General features: G+C 38.9%; 3 protein-coding genes across 7 annotated transcripts in view; 2 read left to right on the top strand and 1 right to left on the bottom strand.

The window, feature by feature from the left end:
* sept6 (septin 6) overlaps window positions 1-15,847 on the bottom strand; it is a 22,325-nt gene extending 6,478 nt beyond the window's left edge. For all 3 annotated transcript variants that reach the window (XM_015388628.1, XM_015388619.1, XM_015388636.1), the window contains exons 1-9: window positions 15,818-15,847; window positions 12,619-12,733; window positions 10,368-10,563; window positions 8,398-8,584; window positions 6,287-6,448; window positions 5,783-5,879; window positions 2,706-2,874; window positions 2,474-2,606; window positions 804-994 (exon numbers count right to left, since the gene is read on the bottom strand). In XM_015388628.1, coding sequence (XP_015244114.1) covers window positions 804-994; window positions 2,474-2,606; window positions 2,706-2,874; window positions 5,783-5,879; window positions 6,287-6,448; window positions 8,398-8,584; window positions 10,368-10,563; window positions 12,619-12,733; window positions 15,818-15,847 — 1,280 coding nt within the window. The remainder of the gene's footprint in view (window positions 1-803; window positions 995-2,473; window positions 2,607-2,705; window positions 2,875-5,782; window positions 5,880-6,286; window positions 6,449-8,397; window positions 8,585-10,367; window positions 10,564-12,618; window positions 12,734-15,817) is intronic.
* Window positions 15,264-21,465, top strand: LOC107093534 (securin-like). 3 transcript variants are annotated; one of them, XM_015388662.1, is made up of 6 exons: window positions 15,264-15,411; window positions 17,293-17,385; window positions 17,461-17,597; window positions 17,691-17,772; window positions 18,739-18,894; window positions 21,337-21,465. In XM_015388662.1, the coding sequence occupies exons 1-6, from the start codon at window positions 15,390-15,392 to the stop codon at window positions 21,411-21,413; spliced, it is 567 nt and encodes a 188-aa protein (XP_015244148.1). In that variant the 5' UTR covers window positions 15,264-15,389; the 3' UTR covers window positions 21,414-21,465. The 3 variants fall into 3 exon arrangements, with proteins under 3 accessions (XP_015244148.1, XP_015244157.1, XP_015244164.1); XM_015388671.1 differs by lacking the exon at window positions 15,264-15,411 and adding an exon at window positions 16,384-16,540; XM_015388678.1 differs by lacking the exon at window positions 15,264-15,411 and adding an exon at window positions 16,458-16,502.
* sowahd (sosondowah ankyrin repeat domain family member D) lies at window positions 21,456-23,268 on the top strand. The gene is made up of 2 exons (XM_015388650.1): window positions 21,456-21,735; window positions 21,877-23,268. The coding sequence occupies exon 2, from the start codon at window positions 21,978-21,980 to the stop codon at window positions 22,890-22,892; it is 915 nt and encodes a 304-aa protein (XP_015244136.1). The 5' UTR covers window positions 21,456-21,735; window positions 21,877-21,977; the 3' UTR covers window positions 22,893-23,268.

Genomic DNA, 23,268 nt, shown 5'->3' with positions numbered 1-23,268 from the left:
ATCCTGGTCTGAGCTGACCAAAGTAAGCTAGGCTAATTTAGGTGCCAGTTAACCTCCATATGCTTACGCTTATACAGTTAAGAAAAAAGAGCTGTTTGAAGGCTTGTCCTGCAAAGATCCCAATAGGCACGCATTGGGCATCTAATGGGGGTTTTGGTCACATAGTGACCCAAACATGGAAATCTTTGTGCAGTTGCCAACAACGACCTTAAAAGACTATTTCTTAACATGCCAAAACATTTTAGGCTGTACACTGCTTAAATATGTGACAAAGAAAGAGGGAACTGTCATACAACCCATAGTTTAATGAAAAAAAAATATGTAGGATTTTTAAAAGTTACCAGCATTAACATGTTGTTGGTATGAAACTGGTTAATTCTTAATACATTCAAAAGTAACTAATACCTGTTTTTTACAGACTTAGCTTTGGGAGAACACTGGTGTTTGCTTTCAGTTTAATCATTTTGGACTTGAGGTCATTCATTAAACTCAGCTGACCTTCAGCCAGTTTCCAGTTTCAGACTTTTCTGTGCCTTCGTTGCTTTCTCATTTCTTCAGTACTTAGTAATTAGATTAGATTAGTGTTGGTTCTTTTAACAAGTAACATAGTGGTTTAAGCAAAGGGTAAAATGGAGCACTGATCCTCTACCTAAACCCTAAAATAGATGTACCAAAGCAGGAAGTTTTCACTGTATAAACATAAATAAGCTCCGACACTGATTTTATTGAAGCCTTTCATTACCAAGTTGGATCTCCTACATCTTTAGTGTGTGGGTATGGAATCAGAAGGAACAAATACTCACTTTTTCCTTTCTTTGTCCCTTTTGAGTGTGGTGGAGCCCCCTGCCTGCTGAGCTTGGTTCTGCAAGAGCTCAGCTGCAGTCTTTTTCTGTTTGAATGTGTTGACTTCATCATCCAGGCTCTTCTTCTTCTCCTCTAGCTTCTTTTTCTCATCCTGATGGAGCTTCTTTAAGCGATCAAACTTCTCGTGCAGCTGCATGGGAATCAGAAAAAGGAAGTTTGTGCTAAACAGTATAAGAGAAAGGCACCGTACTGTATGGGGAGGGCACTGCCCAACTTAAGGCCGTAAGTTTTAATTCAAGCTTTTACATAAATCAAAACTGACTGGTGTTTGTAGGGATGTTTAAACATTTTTTTTTTATTACTATTGTTTATATTTTTGCTAATAAAGTTATTTGAAATGCAATAAAGCCTAAAATTAGCACCAGATGTTTTGGAAGAAACCTGAAACATGCATAGACATCAATAAACCCCGCATCATCGGATGAGGATTTTATGATACATCATCCGCATGTTTCATAGTTACTGTTTTTCTGCTGTTAAAAGAAGAGGTGCAAATGAGTAGCAGGGATGGAAGTAGAGAATAGAGCTTAAAAGGCCCTGATTTCTAAAAAGATGTGGATGAGGATTGATAAAACTATACAATAAACATAAAAATATATAAAAACTGTAAATATATAGATATAACTAGAAATATATATTTTAATATATAACTACATTTGTGTTTATATGCTAGTTATTACAATTATTTCAACAAAATCTGCTCAGTTACAACAGGATTGCTTCCTTCTTCGGGTGTGTGTATATACAAGACCCAGATTAACTGATAAAAAAAAACTAAGGATCACATTTGGCATAAATAATAATAATAATAATAATAAATACATAAAGCATGATATGAGGACTTAAACCCTTTAGATCATTCATTATGATTTGAAAAATATTGTTGATAATAAAAAATAAATAAAAACTACCATAAAATGAATAAAAATACTAAATACCTTTACTCTCTTTTGTAAATTACATTACTACTAAGTTTACACTATAGAGCATAATACTTATTATCAATCCTTAAAATTACTGAATAATATAAATATATAATATTCATATAATATGTTAGAAAATATGAATAGAAAACATTGTTTTTATCAAATTAATATTTAATCGTATAACTGCATGTTTACATTTAATCCAGTTTGACTTTAGTTAAAATTGTTTTTAATCTGAATGTATATGAGTAATCTAAATAAAAGTCCACAAAATTTGTTTTGGTCTTTAAAGGGGTTGTGACATGCAAGACATTATTGTAATATTATCTTCGACTCGTCTCCCATGTGATTAAAATGAGATCTAAGGAGCCTCCTATTCATTCTGACAGCAGGAGTGTGAACTATGGTCTGACCCAAGATGGCTGTCTTAAAGGCATGTTGGCCTCGCTGCCAGCAGCGCCCAATGAGGCGTCTATTAATGTCTATGAGTTCCACGGGCTAAATACCTAAACCTAATGTAATACTTTTGGTTTATCCTCTCTACTGAGGGCTAACCCTAATCGAAACGCTGGTGGATCTGAAACCTAAACAATTAAAGAAATGACGGTGCCCTGCCCTTGAAATACGTAATCATGGGATACAGAGCAGAGAAAGACCTGATCAAAAGTGGTCTTTATTTTTACCTCCTTTTCTGCTTCTTTGAGCTCGGCCTCCTTCTCTTTAACTCTCTGGACAAACATCTGCCTCATCTCTTCTTCCTTTTTCTGCAGCTCACCCATAAACTCGTTTCGCTTTGCTTCATAAGTCTCCTGCAAACTGGTTCAAGAAAAGAAAACAAAGGGAAAATAAAATGACGTTGGGAGAAAGCAAAAACAACAAAAATCCTAGATGCCGATGTGCCTGCACATATGTTACCTGAAGGGTTTGCTGTCAGGATCCGTATCCTTGAAGCCCATTTCCTCCAGTTTGCAGCGGCGGTAGAGCTCATAGTGGCGTGTGTGGGTTTGTTCTCGAAGATCTTCCATGTTCACTCTGATCAGCATTTCCCGCAGTTTCACAAAATCACAGTGGTTTTCATTTTCAACTGAGAGAAACACAAATCAGACAGTAAATCTATCAGACTCTATCTAAATAAATAGGCATTCAAAGTGGGCAAATAGTGTAAAAAGGGAACAGACACAGACTGAACTTGGACTGTCAAAACAGCCCAGCTCAATTAAACACTTTTAGTACAAAGCAGAGAAGGGCTGAGGCTATGGGGTTTCTCTGTTTGTTTTATGCCATGTGACAGCATGTGAGTGGGAACGCAGCCAGTCTGAAGCAAAATGATCTGTTGTGTGATCCAAGCCTCATTTAGACTGGCTTTACCAACTATAACTGAGACAGATGTGTAACAACTTCAAATGCTGCTCATCTGAATAACATTCAAATACAAAATGAGAAGACATGCTGTTTTATGATTGAACTTCTACTACTTTTTTTTCCACTTTACAAGTCTGTTTAAAACGGAACATATAAATTGTCAATATTGTCCAACTCTGACACCTCAGATGTGTCCACACCTCCGCCCTAACCCCTACATAGATCACTGTACAGGGGTTACACTGATTTATATGAGTGATGAAGATGGAGCAGGCACCGTGCGGGGAGCCGGAGTCACGTGACCAGTGGCGAGCGAAAAGTAGTCATCATGTCTGAATGGTCAGTTAACTGAGTTTACAATAAAGTCCACTATATAGCCCCCACTGCATATAGTGATGAAGGGGTTAGAGGTTAGGACACAGTCCGAGGCCCAATCCTAAACCAGCCCCTAAACACTAACCCTCCGTTTGCCCGTTCCCGCGGAGGGTTAGCCACATTGAGTACCATCCCAAACCATGTAGTGGGTAGGGCCAGTGGACGATTAAGCCCTTAAATAGCGAGTCTGCATCAGCAGGCTCGCTGGAATTCGGGAGCAGGTGTAACAGCGGCCTGCTGGAGGAGGAAACGCGTTCCGCCAAATGTAAATTCCGTTGGTTTGCTGCATCTTCTTCAAACTGACAGAAAATCACAAGTTAGTGTATGAAAAAGAATGTAATTAATCTTAGAATTAATCTAGATTTAAAATCGCTCATTTGAATTCTGCCAAAGGTATTCATGATGTGTGTGTGCTACCTCCAGAATTTAAAAGAAAAGATTTACTTTTTGTTTGCAAAATCACACATCACTTTGTGTTCTTACTTAAGATTTTAAAAAGGTTATGCTTTTTTTGCTAATTTGTTACTGTGTTTTTGCTGCAAAAAATAGAGTATCCCATTTCCAATTATAGATGTCCCACTTTCACAATATAATGTCTCCAAAAATCTAACACACACGTCGCCTCGATCAACTTCTCATCTTTTGGGGCTTTCTCTGCAGCGTGCTGGTCATGCTTTCTCCTCATAGTTCACCTCACAGGTAGTTCGTACGATGGGTCACCTGTGGGTGCCTGGAGAACAACTCGAGCCCATCATCTTCAACCGCACTGCTGGGCTAACAGCTTGAGGCTATCCACTGAGTGAGGAGATTGGTTAGCTTGGCTGATAGAGCTGTGCTTATAGCCGCATCCATGTCAGCACGTCACATTCAATGTGGTAATTTCACAGTAGGTCTACACAGGTTGGAAGACTGATTCGTTCTCGCCCCCAAATATTCATCCGTGCTAAAACAACAAGGTGAAAGTCATCATTAGTATAGAGCCAGCTCCCAACCCAACTGTGAGAATAGATTAACGGCAATATTTTTTTATTGCCCATTAACTCCGATAACGACCCACTACTCTTTTAAAGAAAGGGGCACATTTTTAATGTTATATTAACCTGTGCCATTAAACTGTGTTTGCATAGCAGCAACTGCTTTCCTTTTCTGTTAGAGGGGAAAAAGATGTCCCATTCTCGTTTATACCCCCCACTTTCAATCAAGTCGTCTTCCACAGCTGTGAGTGAGACTTCATTGGGAGTGACATGCGATAGTTATGGGGTAGTGCTTAGGGGGTGGTGAGGAATTCAGGTCGAATGTTCACAGTTTGTTTACCCTGAGGAATGGGGCCACCATGCAGTTGGGGGTTGCACTTGTTGTGTCTACAGAATTACCAAAAAGATAAGTGAAACCAACAGTTTTCCTCTAAAGCAGGCCTGTAATGGTTACAGTATCTTACAGTCACACTAGTTATCCATTTTGTGTTTAATACTGTAGTTAGGCTGTTAGCTTTCACATTTCTATCCTATCTATTAGGGTTTTCTATCAAACTCTTTTCAGTCCTAATAGTTCCTATACAGTTTGTGCAACAATGTCACCAAACAGGACCTACATCTAAAACTGATAAGATAAACTGCACAGCAGCAGAGGGATTTTTAGCTAACCACTGCTGTCTATGAGGGGTGAAGAATGACTCCTTTATTCTTTGCTTTCCTTCAACCACACCCCCTGTTTTTACATTTTGCCTGGAAATTCAACAAAGTGGCATCGGACTAAAAGTTTAAGTCTTTCTTTGAAACAAACAATGGATGGATAGAACTTAAACTGAGCTGGACAGGTAATACAATCTGGGGATCCGAATATATTTCCATATTATATTTATTTGTTTATTTCTCCAAAGTGGTCCAGATGTGTTTAATACTCCAGGCCTTTTCAAGCTACACCAAACCGATTAGAGTAAAGGTTGAGTTTATTTTCATGTGTAAATATTAGATTTTCCTTCTTTAAAGAAACTTAAACTATAAACTACTAATGCTGCATTTACAAAAATACAAACTCTTCATTATAGATTGATCAAGATTTAGATCAATATAAAGCCATTAGTGACATAAAAATGTAAGAGGATGATAGAGTTCATGATGTTACTCAGGTTAACAGATTGTTCACACTGAACTGTAGAACAGAGCAGAAGCATAAAGTCAGGAAGTTGCCTCAGAAGCTCCGTGGAAACAAAAGGCATTCTGTCACTTCCTGAAACAGAGGTAACATTAGCTTACCCTGCACCGTCCCCCAGGGGTACTGCCGAGCCTTCACCATCTTATTGCCGATCTTCACTTCCTCTGTGCTCCCCACCACGGCAAATGGCAAATGGCTCTAAGGAGCAGAAGGGGAAGCAAAGTTAGTGTACAGCATAAGATGTCTGAAAATGTGGATTGGTCTCAACTAGGAGGGGTTAGACGGGTTTCAAAAGTGAAGAAAAAATTTTTAATAAATCTGTAAACCTACTAGAGGAGAAGGCAAAGTGAAAACTGTAGGAATGTCAGTTAGAATAAACATCATGGTTAATAAACGGCTAGATAACCACGTGGCTGACTTCCTGCAGAGTGGGTCGGCTGATTATGTTGCTTTGAAAACATCTCCCTACTCTGACAGCCCCAAGCCAAGATCACAGGAGTAGTGTTGATATATCAACACAAAAATATTAGCAAACTTAAATGAACAAACCCGGACAGCACTGTACATTAATAACCGTATAAATGGGGTAGAAAAGTTATCCTTACATTCATGGTGGAGTTGATTTCTGCCACGGATTCATCATCGGTGGGGAACTGGTAAATCTGGACCCCGTTGCTGACTAGTTCACTGGTGATTTTGATTTTAAACTTGGCCAGTTCACTTTTGGAGATGGCATCCGATTTGGCGATGATGGGGATGATGTTGACCTGAAGATGGAAAATAAAGGTTTAAAAAACATGACTCCAGTTGTCAAGCTAAATTTAGCCTCTCTTAAAGCCATCCTCTCCCCTCCTCAAAGAGCTTCTGCTCTGCTTCTCCGGTCCAAATTTAGAGCAGCTCTGATGTATTTTTGTAAAGTCTATGCAGGAATATAAACACATAACAGATCTTCTAATCTCATAGCTGAGAAACACCTGGGTTTCTAACATGTTGGGAAATCAACCATCATTTCTGAGGGCATTTACTTTAATACTTTAGTGCATTTTAAATTAGCAACGAAGACATTAGCTAGTTACTTATACTTCCTGATTATTACAAAAAGACAACTTTGGCTACATTCACAATGCAGCCTGAAGTGACCCAAACCCGATTATTTTGCATATGCAACCTGATCTTCTCATTTTAGTCTGAACAACACAGATCCCATTTTTTTCTAATGTGACCCAGGCCACCCGGCTATGTGGTCCTGAATCCAATATGAATCTGATCTTTTCAAATGCGACCTGTCTGAATGGCCAGGTCACGTTCATCCAACCTGTACGCCATCGATACTCAACATTGTTCTGCGTTTTGCTACACAGAAGCGGGAAGAAAAAACAGCAACCATGGCGGACGAAAATGCGGAGAGGAATCTTTATTGTCAACCTTCTTGAAAAGATGTTAATGCACTGGCTGGGCTTGGGAAAGAAATGAAGGACTGCTAGAGGTGCTACAGCACTACCATCCACATTTACTACCATAAACACAGAGCATGATCGCTTGGGACGTTATTGCGTCCTCTACTGCACATGTAGGACATCAAGTTGTGAGAATACAGCTCACACAGGAGATAACATACAAGTTCCATATATTTGGAAATGTGAACAATGATGGAAAACAATCAGATTTTTTTCCCCTCAAAAATAAAAAATCGGAACTGAGCAAAGGCCTGCATGGTGGATGTAGCCTATGTTTTTGTGAGAGTTCATCCAGGTTAAAACAACAGACAGATGCACTTCTGCAGATGACTTTTTTCTTTTGCCATGTTATACCCGAACATTGGGGAAAGAAAAAGGATGCTAATCCACCAATCCTTAGGGATAAGTTGACTCGACACGTAATTGAATTGCGTTTTTATAGCAAAGTCACATCAATTCTAGGTTGGATGTTTCTAGGTTAGTGAAAAGGCTAGAAAAAATACATTTTGTACTTAAGAAGTCCTAAACTTGGTAAAAATCATTATCAACAGGTCGATACAGTTAGGAAACAAGTCTTCATTTTGACTGAAGACAGATAAAAGGGCAAATAAATAGGCTGATTAATATTCTATGTAAGTTGTCCAAATACATCACATAGGATGACATATCGGAGGGAGAAAAAGATCAGGTAAAGTCTGTTCTGCTTTGGTCTTAGATCTAGCAGTTAGTGGAATAGTATTTTCTCCCCACACAACAGGTTATAGTATTTTCTCCCCACACAACATTCTTCCTTTTTTTTTTTTTTTTTTTTAACAGCATGTGGGCCCCTGTAACTATTAGCAATGAATGCTCTGGGTCATGTGAACAAAAACAGGTCATCATATCATGTAGGGTAAGTCCTGCATAACAGCTCCAATGCCCCCCAGGCTGAGTAGCTAAAGAGAGGAAGTGCTGCTCTGGATCACACGGATGTGAGTGCAGGCTGAAAGCCACAGCTGCTTTGGTAGAGACCAAACATGCTCTTTGTGCAAAAGCAACGAGCTCCATGCAAATAGGCTGCAGAAAGAGCTCAAAGAACCCAGGAAGCATTCTCTGTGCATTCTCTGCACTTAACGACTGACCTACGCTTAGAAAAGCACATCAAGGGAAATGAGTCAGATAAGGTTTACAAACCTTAACCAGTTGTTGGATCAACTACTTCCAAAGTTTCTAAAATGCTAAAAGGTTTTACATCTGATTCATTACTAAGTAAAGCTCACCTTGCTATCCAGTTTTTTCATCGTCACCAAGTCCAGGGATTTCAGCGAGTGTCCTGTCGGGGCGATAAAATATAAGCAGGCGTGGATGCGGGTGTCATGGTAGCTGTGTAGGGTGCGCTTGATTTTCAACTCCTCCTGGAGGTAAGCTTCAAACTGGGTGTCGATAAATTCCACAATGGATTTGTAGCTGTATGGGAGAAGGATGGAGAAGCCATTCAGTGTTTCCTCCTTTTGTTAAGACAGTTCTGAATCAACAGAAAACATGTTTTGTTTAACAAAACAAGCCTTAGATCAGTTCAACAAACAAAAAGTTCTATGTTAAAAATAAATATCTTTTAAAAAACATTTTTATTTTAAATCAGCTTCTTACAATTACTCTATGAAATTACATTTTTAAAGAACAAACAAATTCTCTGAAGATTAGCTTCTGTTTTAATCCATGAGCACATTTTTTTAAAGCAAAGTTTTAAAGTTTTGTTACTAGACATCAGGCAGATAACTGAGGTACAACAACTGCTGGTGCAGAAAATATTTTTACAGCTGGATGGAGGAAGAATAAGGCTAAACTTCCCCTGAGTAAAACAAGAAGGCTAAAAGTCAACTTCTACACAATTCTCTAAGCATCAATGAAAAACAATTAGGCTGTTTTAAAACTTTTAGAGTGTAACAAGAAAAAACAAAACAAAAAGTCCCAACCCTTCCACCAGAAGGTAAACTACAAGCAACCCGTCTATATGAGCTGAACCTATCAATTCTTTTGGTAATTGGAAAATCTATTGATTATTTTTTTTACGATTAATCTAACAAAAGATACTTTTAGTAATTCAGCATTTCCAAATAAACAGACATTTCAAAAATACATTTACATCCAAATATACACATAAAGAATTGTATCATTAATGTAATCAATGCATATATTTTATGTTTATAGAAGCTCATAGTTTATATTTGTTACAAGTAGGTTATTCTTTGGGCGAATGGCATATTTTAGATTCTGTGTCCCACCAGGTAATGATTCAATTACTACTGTGGAGTGGCGGAAATTGGCTACAGAAACTGCTACTTTATTAAGAGTTTGGTAATGCAACAGTTTTAAATCTGAATAAAATAATAACAATATTTTTTTTAAAAGCTGAAAAACAAAGAAAATGTTCCTTTACATCTAATCTGATAATCTACATTCTGTGTTATTTTAGTGGCAGTATTAAAAATAACTACTCATTTCAAAAGTAGCCACTAGATCAAGCTTTACATTGCAGTTTAAAATTGTATTCATGAAAACAATAAAACTACAATGATTATCCCAGAAAGCACCCAGTAGTCATAATACTGACAGTTAACACTGTTATTATAAATAACCTTCAATCCCAAAATAAATTATATTGACATAGTTAACCAACCTTTTTGGGTAACATTCTTGATGAGAATAAATTTAATTTCTTATTCCTTCTTCATATTAGCCTATTTTAAACATGGAAATGAGGGAACTCTGATCTCATGTTCCAAGGAGTAAAGTCATAATATCTTACCTGTCCTGCAGCAGTCTGCAGGTCACAGGTTTGCTCTGCTTTAATATGATGCAGGTCATTTCTTTTGAAACTAACAACTTGAACAAAGCAAAGACTGGATGCAGTTGCAGATAATGTGTTCACATGATACTTTCCACAGCCCCAGGGTGCAAAGTGAGTAGTGACTGTTTGCAGGTAATATTTGGTAACAAAAGCTCCAAGGCGTATCCCAGCTGTCCTGGGGTTGTGATATCCATCTGATGTAAGCCAGGATAGCACCTTAAAATAAAAAACTACTGAAATCCCAGCCTGAGCTCAAACCTGAAAGCTCATAGTGCCCTCAACCTTTGTATGTTCATTCTTGAATGAACAAGGTTCACTACAGCTCTGATCAAAGAGTAGCTTAAAGGATCCCTGTATTCTACAACAAGCTCAAAGACACAAGAGTCCAGACCACTTTACCTGTCTTCCTTATTAATCTGATCCCCGAAGCCCACAGTATTGACGACAGTCAGTTTGAGGCGCACGTTGCTCTCCTGCAGTTCGTAGGTGTTGGATTTGAGCGTCACTCCAGGCTGGTTGTGCTGGGTGGGCTCGCCCTCAAATTTGGTGTTGAACAGGGTGTCCATTAGAGTGGACTTACCCAGACCCGTCTCACCTGAATAGCAAATATAAGATGAAGAGATTAAAACGTCATGCTCACACTTTATTCTGAAAAGCACCAATTGCTATTATTCTAATTCTTCTATTAAAAAAAAATCAAAGATGCAGGCTCATTGATTCAGCTTTAAACCATTTCAAGAAATTCAGACCAAAACCAGAAGTGAGGAATAAATCCAGGATGCAGGTTTAAGACCCTAAGTTTTAGATGCTTACAGGCATAAAAACTGTTTCTACATAATGTCTTCTGACTGCATTCTGTTAGAGGCTATCAGATGACTCAGATATGGAGCTCCCTCAAATAGAAAAATATATTTTTTCCCTCCCAACCTCACCTACAGTCTAAGCTTATAATACCATGTATTGAATATGACAATTCTGCTGTCAAAATTCAACAAACATATCCATCCAAAGAATTATAGAAACATGGTGAATAATGGAGACAGTGCATTTTATTTTGTAAGGATTTTGTGACATTTGTGTGTGAGGGCTTAACTCTGACACCCCTAAATAAAATCTGCTTTATTTAGAGCGTTAGAAAATGTAGACAATATGTTAACGTAGCACAGGGGCACAACAATGGAAAGACGGATGGAGGTGGTGTACAAATAAAGGTTGGAAAATGTCCCTTTTCCAGCAGGACAATCCTTGACGTGGGTAAGTATCAGTTATATGGAGTGGTTTCAAAGCCTATTAAAACCCAAATTTTAAGGTTTCAACTATTCAACAAGACTTGGGAAATTGATGCTACATCCATTCAGGCTGAGCCCAAGCTATAATGGAAGAGAAATGGACAGAATTTCAGTAACCAGATTCACCAAGAGACAAAAATCCAAAAACTTTGCAGTGAAACGTGATCTGATTAAATGTTAAGACGACAGGATATGTGCATACAAGATATTGTTTCTGAATTGTTAAAAGTGATATCAGATGTTCTCTAGCCATCACTTTGCACTGATTGGTCACATAAAACACCTTACCACATGGTTAGACGTTTTAAAATGACAGAATGTGAAAAAGTTCAAAGGATGTAACTTTTGCTCGGTTTAATTAAGTTTTTAAAAGGGTTTTCTCTCCAGACATTTGAATGCAGGAACTTCAACCTGATGAGAAAAAACTAAATTTGGTATGAGGTCAGAATATCATCCCAGCTGGTTGTGTGTGTTTTAAAGATTTAAGTCTGTAATAAAGTGGAAACATATCCAGAACATACCCATGTCCCATGTAAAGGCCAAACTTTGATTTTAGAATAAAACACAATAAAATGAACAGGTTATTTGCCAGAAACATTTTGGGTGTTAGTTTGACCCCTTTTAAATGTAGAATTTACTATAAGTAATAATGTATTTTTCTGCTTCCTCTACAAGATCCTCAGCAGAATTAAAAAATAAACTATGCAACAAGCTTTATGCTTGGAAGTAAGTCCAATTGATAAAAAAGTACAGTTAATGTTTAGAATTTTAAATATTTCACTTATTGTGACCAGCAAAGGAAGAGAGTGAAAGTGTAAAGAATGTGAGGTTATATTTAGGAAGCAAACACACTGAGGACTTTTTCTCTGTTGGGCTGCAGTTGGATACAAAACATGATGGAAGATAAGATAATTATCTTGTTAATCAAGGGTTATACATGCGCATATGAGCCCGCTTCAATTATATTTTAGTTATTATATTTTCTTGCAAAGAACTAGAACAAAATAAAAAGTTAAATACCAAACGCTCCCAAACAGCTGTGAATGAAGGAAACAAAACTTATCCTTGGACATCTAATGTCCGTTTTATGTTCTTTTGAGTGTTAAATATATTGAATAACCAGCACCAAACTTTGCAAAAGCAACCAAAAGAATGATCTAATACTGATCTATGCAATAGAAGCTTATCTGCATACTACCTGTAGAGCTTTCTATCAAAATGGAGAGAATCTTAATTACTGTTGTAACTAAAACAGAGGCTATCGGCAAGTCCAGTAAGTCTACTGTTATGTCTCATTGGAAACAACTACCTGATGTTAATGCTAGCTGATATAATAGCATGAAAAGGTTTGTAACACTCACCAACGCAGAGGATGTTGAAGCAGAAACCACGGTTGACAGACTTGTTGACCAGCTGGTCAGGCATGCTGTCAAAGCCAACATGGCCTGCCAGAGGTACAGCGCGGACTCCTTCGCCCTGAAACAAAACAGATCTTTTACCGTCTGCAGTTTTAAGCCCCTCAATTGCACAAAAAATGTTCAGGTATCTTGCTGTCACATCTGGGAACGCATCCTGAATTTTTCGCAATGTGAAAATTGTTAACTCCCACATTAATTATAGTTATATATATACACCTCATGACATTACCTCTTCCTCCATCGTATACTGACTGTTAGAGAAATGGACTGATTTCAGGTGCAGTTTAATTCACTTCCTGTTTTCAGATAGGCAGTTCACTTCCGTCAGCCGAGACAGTTCAAGACCACAAAGTACATATATGGAAAGTTATGGCAGTTGGTGTAAAATAAATAGCAGACTACGAAAAGCTCAGAGGATGAAACACTGCATTTTGAAGGTATTTAAAAGCACCAAACTTTTTCACAGCTGGTCATACCACGGCCAAAAACCTTTATGTATCTTATCAGGAGTTTTTGTACCGTTCCATTTTAAAGAACATGGTTTGGAGGTGAAAGAGAAAAAAAAAAAAAAAAGGTCTTTAAACTATTTCCAGAGGTACAATAGCCAAAGAAGTACTTTTTCTTGGTGTTATCAGTCATCAACACCCCAAAGTTAACATCCGCTTTGAGGAATTATCCTTTAACCTGATATAATAACTTACAAGTGTTAGACTTGTGTTGTTATTACAGCTATTCTAAGAAGGGCTTAAAAGATCCTAACGTGGTTGCAGCATGAAAGCCTTTGAAAGAATGTTCCCAATTTACTCCCATGCCCCGCTGCAAATAAATCCACTGCAACCAGATACTGTTCACAAAATCATCACCATACATCATCACCCCTACTATGAAACCATGGTAAAGGTGGCATCATGCTATGGAGGTGTTTTTCTCCTGCCGGCAGAGGGTTGCAGCTCAGATTTACTGGTAGTATTGAGCTACTGATGATGTCTGCAACAGACTAAAGTCTGGGCCTTAAGTTTAATTTCTAGCAGGAACAAAAACCCAAATATAACGATATCTGTTATTTCAGGGTAGAGCTGCAACTAACAATCATTTTACTAATCAATTGATGTGTAAATTATTTTTTCGATTAGAAATTGGATAGCAAAATGTTCCTTTAAGATTTTCTTTTACTGAATTTAAACCAAGTGAAACTAAAACTTTTCCACTTAAAGAGCTCTGGCTAGAGCGTATTGACGGACAAAAAGGGTTTTTATCCTAAATCCAAAATGTATATACATTTTTGTACAATTTTGGTATAATCACTGTTATAAGTTGGCTGCACTGTCCATTAAAGGCAAGCTTTACAGTCTCTATACTCCAAATAACAATTAATTGATTACCAAATCAGTTGACTAGAATTTAAATTAAGGATTAATCCGATTAATTGTTTCAACCCTGATTCAAGGTTATCAATTTTATATCGTTTGCTGCAGCATTAAGGTTGGTCTTCAACATATTTTTTAATCTATTAATTAAACCATGAACATAACTTGATTGTAAGAGGATGAGTTTTAGCCGGATGGTTCATGTGTTGGAGTATGGAAAAATATAAACGTTAAAGGACACAACTCTTTAGAGCTGGAGATTTAGACCACTGGCCGTGCATCAAAATACTCCTGTATAAAAAAAATGACATGAACAAATTCCAGTAAAGATCTGTGGAAAGACTTGTAAAATTCTACTGAAATATCCTCTCCTATGCATCAAACTTAGCTTGAGGTATTTTGCAAAGACGAAGATGTGCTCCAAAAGAATTGCAGCTGTAATTGCATGAAAATTTGGTTTTAAAAGGCCTGACAAACCTTTTCAATTTATGTTGTAGCGTGTTGTATAATTTTACTTCAGCTTTATTATTCTGTTTCGCTACTGTCTGTTCTATTGTATGAACCCCGACACACCAAATAAGGACATTCAACATTGCTGTTATAACATGACTGTGCAACAGTGCACGAATAATTTTCAAAAAACTTTTTAAATATGTGCGGCTTTCAGTGAGTGTTTTTCTATTTTTTACTGCTGTGATTTATTTTTTCTGCTGGCTATGTTTATATTGCGAGCTGTAGGGAAGAGAAGAATTTGTAGAAGATGCCAGAACAGCTAAATCTCTTCACCGGCTAAACCTCAGACAAACCGGCCATTATGTGGGATAACATTACATGGTGCTGTTGTCCAATTTGGCAAAGGCTTTGACAGAAAATATATTCTGGGAGTCAATCTAAAATAACTGTGTGAGCTGATGGTACTAAACAGTTGTGGATTGGTGGATTGTTTGGATGTCTGGAGTTGGGTTTTAACAGCTGGATGACTGTTTATGGAACTGATGGTAATGTAACAGGACAAACAGCCTCTATATTACACAGCATTCCTGAATTCGTCGCTTTTCATGACACTCATAGCCAAGTAGCACACAGCCGGTTTCATTCATTGGGCCACAAAGGGGAAATCAAACAGAACAGCCTCTGCTATTCTAAGCACCCCTCTGGGGTTAAGTGGCTTCATTTTCCACGAAAAAAAAAAAAAAAGCAAAGTGGATGTTTTAGAAATGCAAGTTTTACTACGATAAATGTAGCTTTAAATGCAAATAAAAAGGGACGACGCCCGTATGAAAGTTAACGGGACTCGAGACAACATAACGGAAATGAGCGCTGCTCAAACGGGGGCGTTGAGAATGAATGGCCTACCGTTTGATTCAAGGTAGGTTTTTAACGACAAACAGCCTTACTACGTTGTATTTTAGACATTATTACCCGTACAGTATACGTCTGTATTTTGTTTGGAAATAATTATGCTATATATAGCCGCACTTCAAACGTAAACGAGTAAAACTAATAAAATAAGAACGCTTTAATAGTAGATGCACCTATTTTTATTTTTTTTACAGTAAATCGCTTATGCTATACGTTTTAGGTTAGCTAAAATGTAAAATTACCGAGCAACGGTTACCTAGCTATTATAGTCGAATAAAGCACGAAAACGGATGTTAGCGCAAAAGAACAATTTCCCTGGTATCCCCCCTAATCAAATAATACGCATTTTTTCAATCAGTTATTTTTTTATTTTTGCAAACGGAGAAAACCTCAACGTAAAGCGGGGGACTTACAGCTTGCCTTGCTATTTCAGTAGACGCCATGGTGGGAACTGTTAGCTGGAGAACAAACCCTCCACCACTCTGGATTTAGCCAAAGAGGCTGCGCCGTTTAGGTTATACTCATAGCTGGCCTGTTTGGAACGTACCATTTATCGGAACCATTTACACACAGGGTAAAAATAGAAAGAAATGTGAATAATTTAACAATTTTTTATTAAAATTTAATGTGTGCTGTTTTATGTTTTAATATAAAAGTTTTCCTGTTGAATTATATGAAAATGAGGAAGAAAAGCCATCGAATGTCATCCTCCGCGCCCCCCAGGACAAGGTGGTTACGGCTGGTGAGAAATGGGCAGTGAAACGTTTCAAACGGAAATTAGCAACAACAAATAGCTAAAATTCGGGTCAATTTACTCATATTTTTATTGCTGCAACGTCGTATAACATGAAGCGTCCATAGCTGCTGACATATACCTGATTAAAGTCTGCATGGCTGGTCGAGTAGGCATAAATAACGAATATCAAATCACTGATAATTCAATTTTAGCCGGGTAAGCTAAGTATTTATAGGAACGCCTTTTAGTCACATGTCCAAGAGCGACCAATAGGAATAAGACAACGAATTTAAATTCAAGCCGCGGTTGTGGGAAGCGACACACGTTCTTGTATCACAACAATCAACAGCAGAAGGCAAACCGTAAGCAGACGCGGGTTTTCGAGCACAGAGGCGTAAAGGTTTATACTTTATCATACAGTTTCATTGTTTTTATTAACCTCTTTATATTGTTTAAGTCTGCTAGATGTTAATTTCGTTTAAAAGTTACATGCGAACTGTCTACTGCTTCTAACTGCTAGTCAGCTGGTGGACGTTTAGAGCTTGTAAATGAGCTGAAAGCCACAAGGAAACAACTAGTTCTACTGAAATGCATGAATAGCCTCAAAGAATAATAGCGTTTATATCACACGAGATTTCAGCTGGCCAGCAATACTTTGTGTTTTTTATTTAACTTAAAGGTGGTTTTGTTTTAGTTTGATATACCATAGTATGAAAGATTATAATATTGCTTGGGAAATCTTGTTTGTGTAATGAATTATATTGATAGACTTAGGTTTTAACTTAACTCAACATGTGGCTTTTAAAACTTTTTTACCCAGAACTCCTCCAGTGGCATAGTTTTATTATCACCTGTTTAAAATTCTGTAATATCAAACCTTTGAGGTAACTTTTTTTTTTTGATTAATCAAAGACACTTGATAGATGAATCGATCGGCATTATAATAGAGGATTTATGGGGGACATCTTATTGATGTGAACTTTGTTGTGGTCTGCAAATTTCCATCTTTTTTCCATGACTTTAATGGTAAAGGCTATAAATGAAACTATTCTCATGTGAGAAATGCATTAGTCTGGCTGCCTGACTCTTTCCATGCTGTTGGCCTCTAAACTTTACAGCGGGAACCACTTTGATTTTGTTTTTACTCCTCAGCTACAATGGAGAACATAATCTTTGCCGAGCAAGAAAATGTCCGTCTTCATGCACCTTCACAGCTTATGCGGGAACGACTCAAGTCTGCTCCAGGTATAAAGTTTTTGTTTCTCACAACTTTTGGATTGCTAACAGTACGACTTTCTTATTCATGCCGTTTTCCACCAGAGAAACTTCTCAAGTCTCCTATGACTGCTAAAGGTATTACGACGCCACTGCCATCTGGTCGTAGGGCTTTTGGAACTGTGAACAAGATTTCAACCCCTGCAGTCAATGCACAGGAGAAAAAACTGTTGAAGCCACAGGTTGGGATCTGCCTTATTATTTTTTTATTGTATTTTTTTGTGTTTGCTTTTCCCTGTATCGAGATTTACAAGCATGCATTTTTTTCCAAACAGGAAACTAAGGTGAAGTTGCCTTCTCACTCCAAAGGAGAGGACTATCCAGAAGTTGAGCAGTTCTTCCCTTATGACCCATTAGGTAAACTGGTGCCTCAGCTTTAAAGAAAACTCTGCATTTGCATTTCTGTGTTTTTCCTTTGGTTTTTTAAGCGACAATGCATATTGATGAACACAAGGTAAATATGGAAGATTTCAGCTGGTGCCAATTCCCATCGCTAGTCCTTCAGGTGGCAAAGCCACAAACAGCTGAATGTTATTGTACAATTACAAATGGCCATACTAAAGTCAAAAAATATATTTAACACCAGGCGTACATGGGTAATCAGCAAGGGCCTGGGTTGGGTCATAGAAATAAGTCAATCTAAAGTCTCAAGGTTGGCGAAACACAGTGTGGGTTCATGTAACTAGTCATAAAATGAATCCAAAATTCATATGAGATTGCAGGAGCTGCTGTGGCTGTTTATTAACTGACGTTTTTAAAGGATAATCACTTATAACAGCAGGTGTTTTGAAGGCTTAATAGAATACTGCCTGTCTGAAGGTGCTTCTGATGAGATCTAGTCGCCTCTCAGACTTGGTCAATCTACTTTGGTTTTTAACAAATTCTTGAGGAGCTAGTCTCCCAAGCGTCTTTAAAACCACAATAGTCTGCATATTTAATCTCAACTTCAGAGATCATTTTTAAAATGTTGCAATGATACTTTTATTTTTGTCTATAATAGTGCTTGTTCATATGCTTCTTTAACAAAGTGTAAAGTGATCCTGCAGGCAGATGTCCACCTTAAAACACAGTAAATCATGTGACGATCATTGAATTAAAAACACAGCTTAGCTTAGGCTTACATTATATTTTTCATATTTTTTGCTCCCTTGGGTTGTGCTTATTCTGGTAACTTCAGATACAATCTACCTTTGTTTAAACTCTAAACTAAACACTTTGCATGGTCCCTGTAGAAATGACTACCATAGACTTTTCCTTCAGCCAACAGATGGAATAGAAATAACAGTTCCAGTCTAGTTTAAATCCTAACCTTGTGTATTTCAGAGTTTGAGAAGTACAGTGTACCAGAAGATTTGGTTCCTCTTAGTTGCCTGGCTCTACCTGGATTGGCATCTTTTACCCACAACCTTCCAGCTCTGGATGAGGAAAAGCTGGAAGAACTCTCAAACCCCTTGCCTGTGAAGATGCCAGAGCCTTCAGGTAGCAACTTAATATTACTGCTCATGTTCATAAATTGTAAAGAAAAAATTGATCTGATTTATTGATATTCAAAATGATCACAAACTGATTTGATAAAATGGAAAATGATTTAATAGAATACTATCTCATGCACCAGAATATCAAAATGGTTCTAGGTGTGCTTGTTTTTGTGATTCATGGATCTTGTGAAAATTTGGAATGTCACAAGTGGATTTATTTCCCAGTTTTTCTCATGTTGCCAGTGGAATTATTAGACAATTGGGGTTCACTTGCTGCTTCCTATCCTGTGAACCTCTGCAGGAGAGGGGAATAAAATGAGGTCACTTCTACATCTCTTCTTGGGATTTCACACGCACTATAAATTTCAATCCAATTTATGTTCAACAAACTTGAGCTACTGGTTGAGATGATCAGAGAATTGTATTCTGACCTATGCCACAGAGACTTGGCTGTCTAACAAATGCCAGACTTTACAGCAGCCAGCTAGCTTTCTGCTGATCATAGTCAACTGTGACAAAAAGCTTTGTGTGGATGTAGCTGTTTTTTTACCTTAACAGCACCTGATGCACCCATTTAAACTCTTTCATGATCTGGAATAACTTAACTCAAAACCATATTAAGATTCCTTTAACTTTAAACACTGACTCCCCTGTTGTCCTTTTTTGACTTTAACAAACCTCAGCCAAGAACTCATAAAAGTGTCTTACAACCTATCCAACCAGCAAGAAGACTCCAGGTCATTGTGCCCATTACACCATTCCCCTGCTGCTCGGGGTCACTCTTATGGACAGTGCACCTCATTCCTACATACAGAATTAAAGCTCTGCAAAAAACTCCTTGGTTTCTGAACAGCATGAGGCTGACCGACTAGATGAGGCACTAGGATTTACAAAGTTATGTTGGTCTGGAGCAGACTAGCTATGTAAAGTAAATCACCATGGTAACTTGTGTTGTCTTTGTAAAGGTGAGGCCTAATTAAGCCAGGATTTCTGAAATCCCAGTTTAATCTGATTGCTGGGGTTTTGTGCAACAACCTTCTGGGCTCACCAGACTCCTGTTTGTTGACTTAAACTCTGCTTTCATCATCCCTGCTCTGCTGCAGAGAAGGGTGCCTGAATCCACCTGTAGGTGGAGCACAGGCAGCAGCATGTGAATTTGGGAAAACAGGTCTCTGACTTCAGGACCAACTGCATCAGTTCCCCTAGAGCAGGGGTGGGCAATTCCAGTTCCTGGGGGCCGGTATCCTGCAACTTTTAGATCCATCCTTGCTCCAGCACACCTGAATTAAATGGCTCGGTTACCTCCTTAGTATGCAGTCACTTCCTCCAGAGTCCTCTCAATCATCTAATTATTTGATTCAGGTGTGCTGAAACAAAGACACATCTAAAAGTTGCAGGATAGCGGCCCTCAGGAACTGGAATTGCCCACCGCTGCCCTAGAGGCTGTTTGTCCTCTCATCATACACAAATGGCTGAACCTTCAGCAACCAGTCCGCCAATCTCCTAAAGTTTGCAGACAAGCCACATTGTGCTGATCTCTGGCAGAGATCTGTCTGCCAACGGGTGGGGTATTGATCATCTGGTGACCTGGAGCTCTGAAAACGGTGGAGGTTGGGGCGACCATTGCTTGTCTTCCAAGTTGGGGCTGACCAAGTAAGCACAAAAGAGGATGTACTTCCTGCTGCAGCTAAAGTGCAGCCTGCCAAAGACGATGGCTAATTCCAAATTGAAGCTCCTAGTTTCCTTTTCATGCAGCCAACAGTAAAAACACAACCAAGGTAGTTGAGGAACTCTGCTTTGCGAAAGCTGAACAGTTTTATTATTTGAGGCGTCATTGCATAATGTAAATGCACATGTTTGTCAAAACTGGGACTAAGGACCACCACTCTATTATAAGACTCCAAAACGGCTGCTTCTTGTCTGATATTGATCTCTTGGACAAGTCCAGGTCTCTCTGTTATGCTTCTGGTTTCAAATATATTTGAAAATTGAGAGTTATATTGCAAATTCAATTGCCCAGTCCTAGTTACTACAATCTTTCACACCTAAGCTCTGCATGACTTTATTCTACTTGCTGCTGTTGCAGAATCCTTTGTCCAAGTTATATTGTGTGTGTGTGTGTACTTTTTGTAAAACTTTTTTACCCTGCACCTTCTAGATATTCTGTACATATTATGGAATTGATAATTTAAGAAAGTTGTGGCTATGGCTTTAATTTTGTTTGAATATCTAAGGATTTAAGGGTTAACCATTTATGTAAATGTGAAGACTTATGAATTCATGGAAACAACTGTTGTGCTTAATGCATGACTTGGGACTCCTTAAAAACAAAAAAGCTTTAAATTCTAATCCTTTAATGAAATGGTTGAGTTGAAAGGATAGGTCTTGAAGTCTGACATACAAGTGTGAAGAATATCATTAACTCGACTGTCCTCATTTTCAGATAACTGCGGGGAGCTGGCTGCGTTTCTTCTAACCCTTGATGAGCTGATTGAGCTTCCTTCAGAATCAGACTTTTAATTTGTTTCATTTGTAAATTTTCTTGTTTAAATAAAGTTGCTTTACCTCTTTATCACCAGTCTGTAACTCTTTATGTTGTGAGAATGTCGGAATACACTGTCACTTCCTGCTTTAAAGTCCACCAGTGGTCACATGTGAGGGATTCTTGCTATTGGCTTTTGGCAATAGATCAGAGTGAACTTTGTCTCAGTTCCTCTTTACAAAGGAAAGTAAGATCACTGGTTTCTGAACTCAGAATAAAGTGTTATGTTTGGCTGTTTATCTGTGTGTAAATGTAACCTGATCAAACGGAGAAGGTGCGTCTTTTATCTTGGCAGGACAGGTGAGTTAACCTTATATAGACAACTATAAAGGGGAGGTTTAATGATTACAATAATCTAAAAATTTCACTGTACTTGTAAGGTTTTTTTTTTTTTTTCTTGTTCCAAACGAGGGAATAATATGCATTTTTCTCTGTACACAGGAAATGAGTTCAGTAAATAGTTGGAGTTGATAATCTGAGACATCTTAAGGGTGTAGTCTAAAGGGAAGTAGCTTTGGAAAGTGCAACCAGGCGGCGGCAGCATGGAGGGCAGTGGATCGGAACCAGCTGCCACCCCCGGCAGCCGGACAGCCAAACACAGGTCCATTGTGGAGCGGCTGTCCCGGTACGGCATGCTGGTCATGCCCGGAGCGTCCCAGCGTAGGAGGCTGCAGAGGCAGCCAGAGGTCAGCGATGGCTCCGCTCCAGCTGCGCTTCATGCCGACAGAGACGCTCCGGAGAGGGGCTCACTGCCACCGGCTCTGCGGAAAAAGTACCTGAAAGAGTTGCTCCTCAGCAGCTCATTTAACAGCGTGGAAACCCTGTCCACGGAGGACACAGAGTGGGCTCTATACCCCATGGAGCACGCGTGGATGCTCTTAGCGGTGGAGGGGAACTATGAAACCATCCTGGACTTTCTCTCCGAGGACCCTCACCTGCTGAGCAGGAAGGACTTCATCAGCGGATACTCGGTGCTGCACTGGCTGGCAAAGAGAGGACAGGACGAGGTGATGCTGAAGCTGCTGCGCTTCGCGGAGCGAGCTGCGGTGCCTGTCAGCGTCAACATGCGGGGCAGCGGCGGCCTGACCCCGCTGCACGTCGCCAGCATGCACGGCCGCTTCGCCGTCATCAAGCTGCTGGTGGGAGCTTTCGGAGCCGACGTGGACGCCATGGACTACAGCGGTAAGAGACCGTGGCAGTACCTGAAGGAGGACGCCCCACTGGAGATGAAGGAGCTGCTGGGAACCTGGGACGATGAGCACAGCTGCGGGGAGCACTGGAACAGGAATGGGAATAACAACTGCTCTGGAGCTGGGAACCTGGCACCATGTGACGAGCTGGATGCTGGAGAACCAGAGGAGCTGACAGACTTTGGCAAAGCAAAGGCAGGCGGTTGGAGATTTGGCTCTTTAAGGAAGCTGATTCCTTCCTTTTCATTTGCTGGGAACAAGAGCTGAGAATAGTCAGTTAAATTTACAGGGTAGCTCCAGAACCAAAATAAAAAAACAAACTTAAAGTGGCCTGTATTAAATGAGTCAGAATGTCTATCTTGGTACGACTGAATCCTAAAGCACACTGCGACTGTAGAGGGAAAATATTAAAATTAGTTCAAGGGAAAAATAGGGGTGGAGCTAGATGGGGGGCCATGGCCACCCTAAGCCAATCATTGGCCACCCCTACCATTTTTTTTTTCATATATTTACATTTACTTGACACCAATGACACTGGTTAATTATGCACATAATTATACTGCAATTAAAGTACATTTATGCTCTTTTCAGAACTAGATTTTGTGTTATAGGGGGTAAAGAGAAAGTTGTTTCTGCAAGTCAT

Source organism: Cyprinodon variegatus, unplaced genomic scaffold, assembly GCF_000732505.1.
Source record: "Cyprinodon variegatus isolate N-32 unplaced genomic scaffold, C_variegatus-1.0 Scaffold19, whole genome shotgun sequence".
NCBI classification, from domain to species: Eukaryota; Metazoa; Chordata; class Actinopteri; order Cyprinodontiformes; family Cyprinodontidae; genus Cyprinodon; species Cyprinodon variegatus.
The sequence above is the reverse complement of the archived record's forward strand: the minus strand, read 5'-3'. Positions and strand labels throughout refer to the sequence as shown.

Coding starts and splice junctions, on each gene's coding strand:
- LOC107093534 (XM_015388662.1), top strand. CDS start 15,390: ATGGCCTACCGTTTGATTCAAG. Junction 17,386..17,460: donor ACGACTCAAGTCTGCTCCAG/GTATAAAGTTTT, acceptor GTTTTCCACCAG/AGAAACTTCTCAAGTCTCCT. Junction 17,773..18,738: donor CTTCCCTTATGACCCATTAG/GTAAACTGGTGC, acceptor TGTGTATTTCAG/AGTTTGAGAAGTACAGTGTA.
- sowahd (XM_015388650.1), top strand. CDS start 21,978: ATGGAGGGCAGTGGATCGGAACCAGCTGCCACCCCCGGCAGCCGGACA.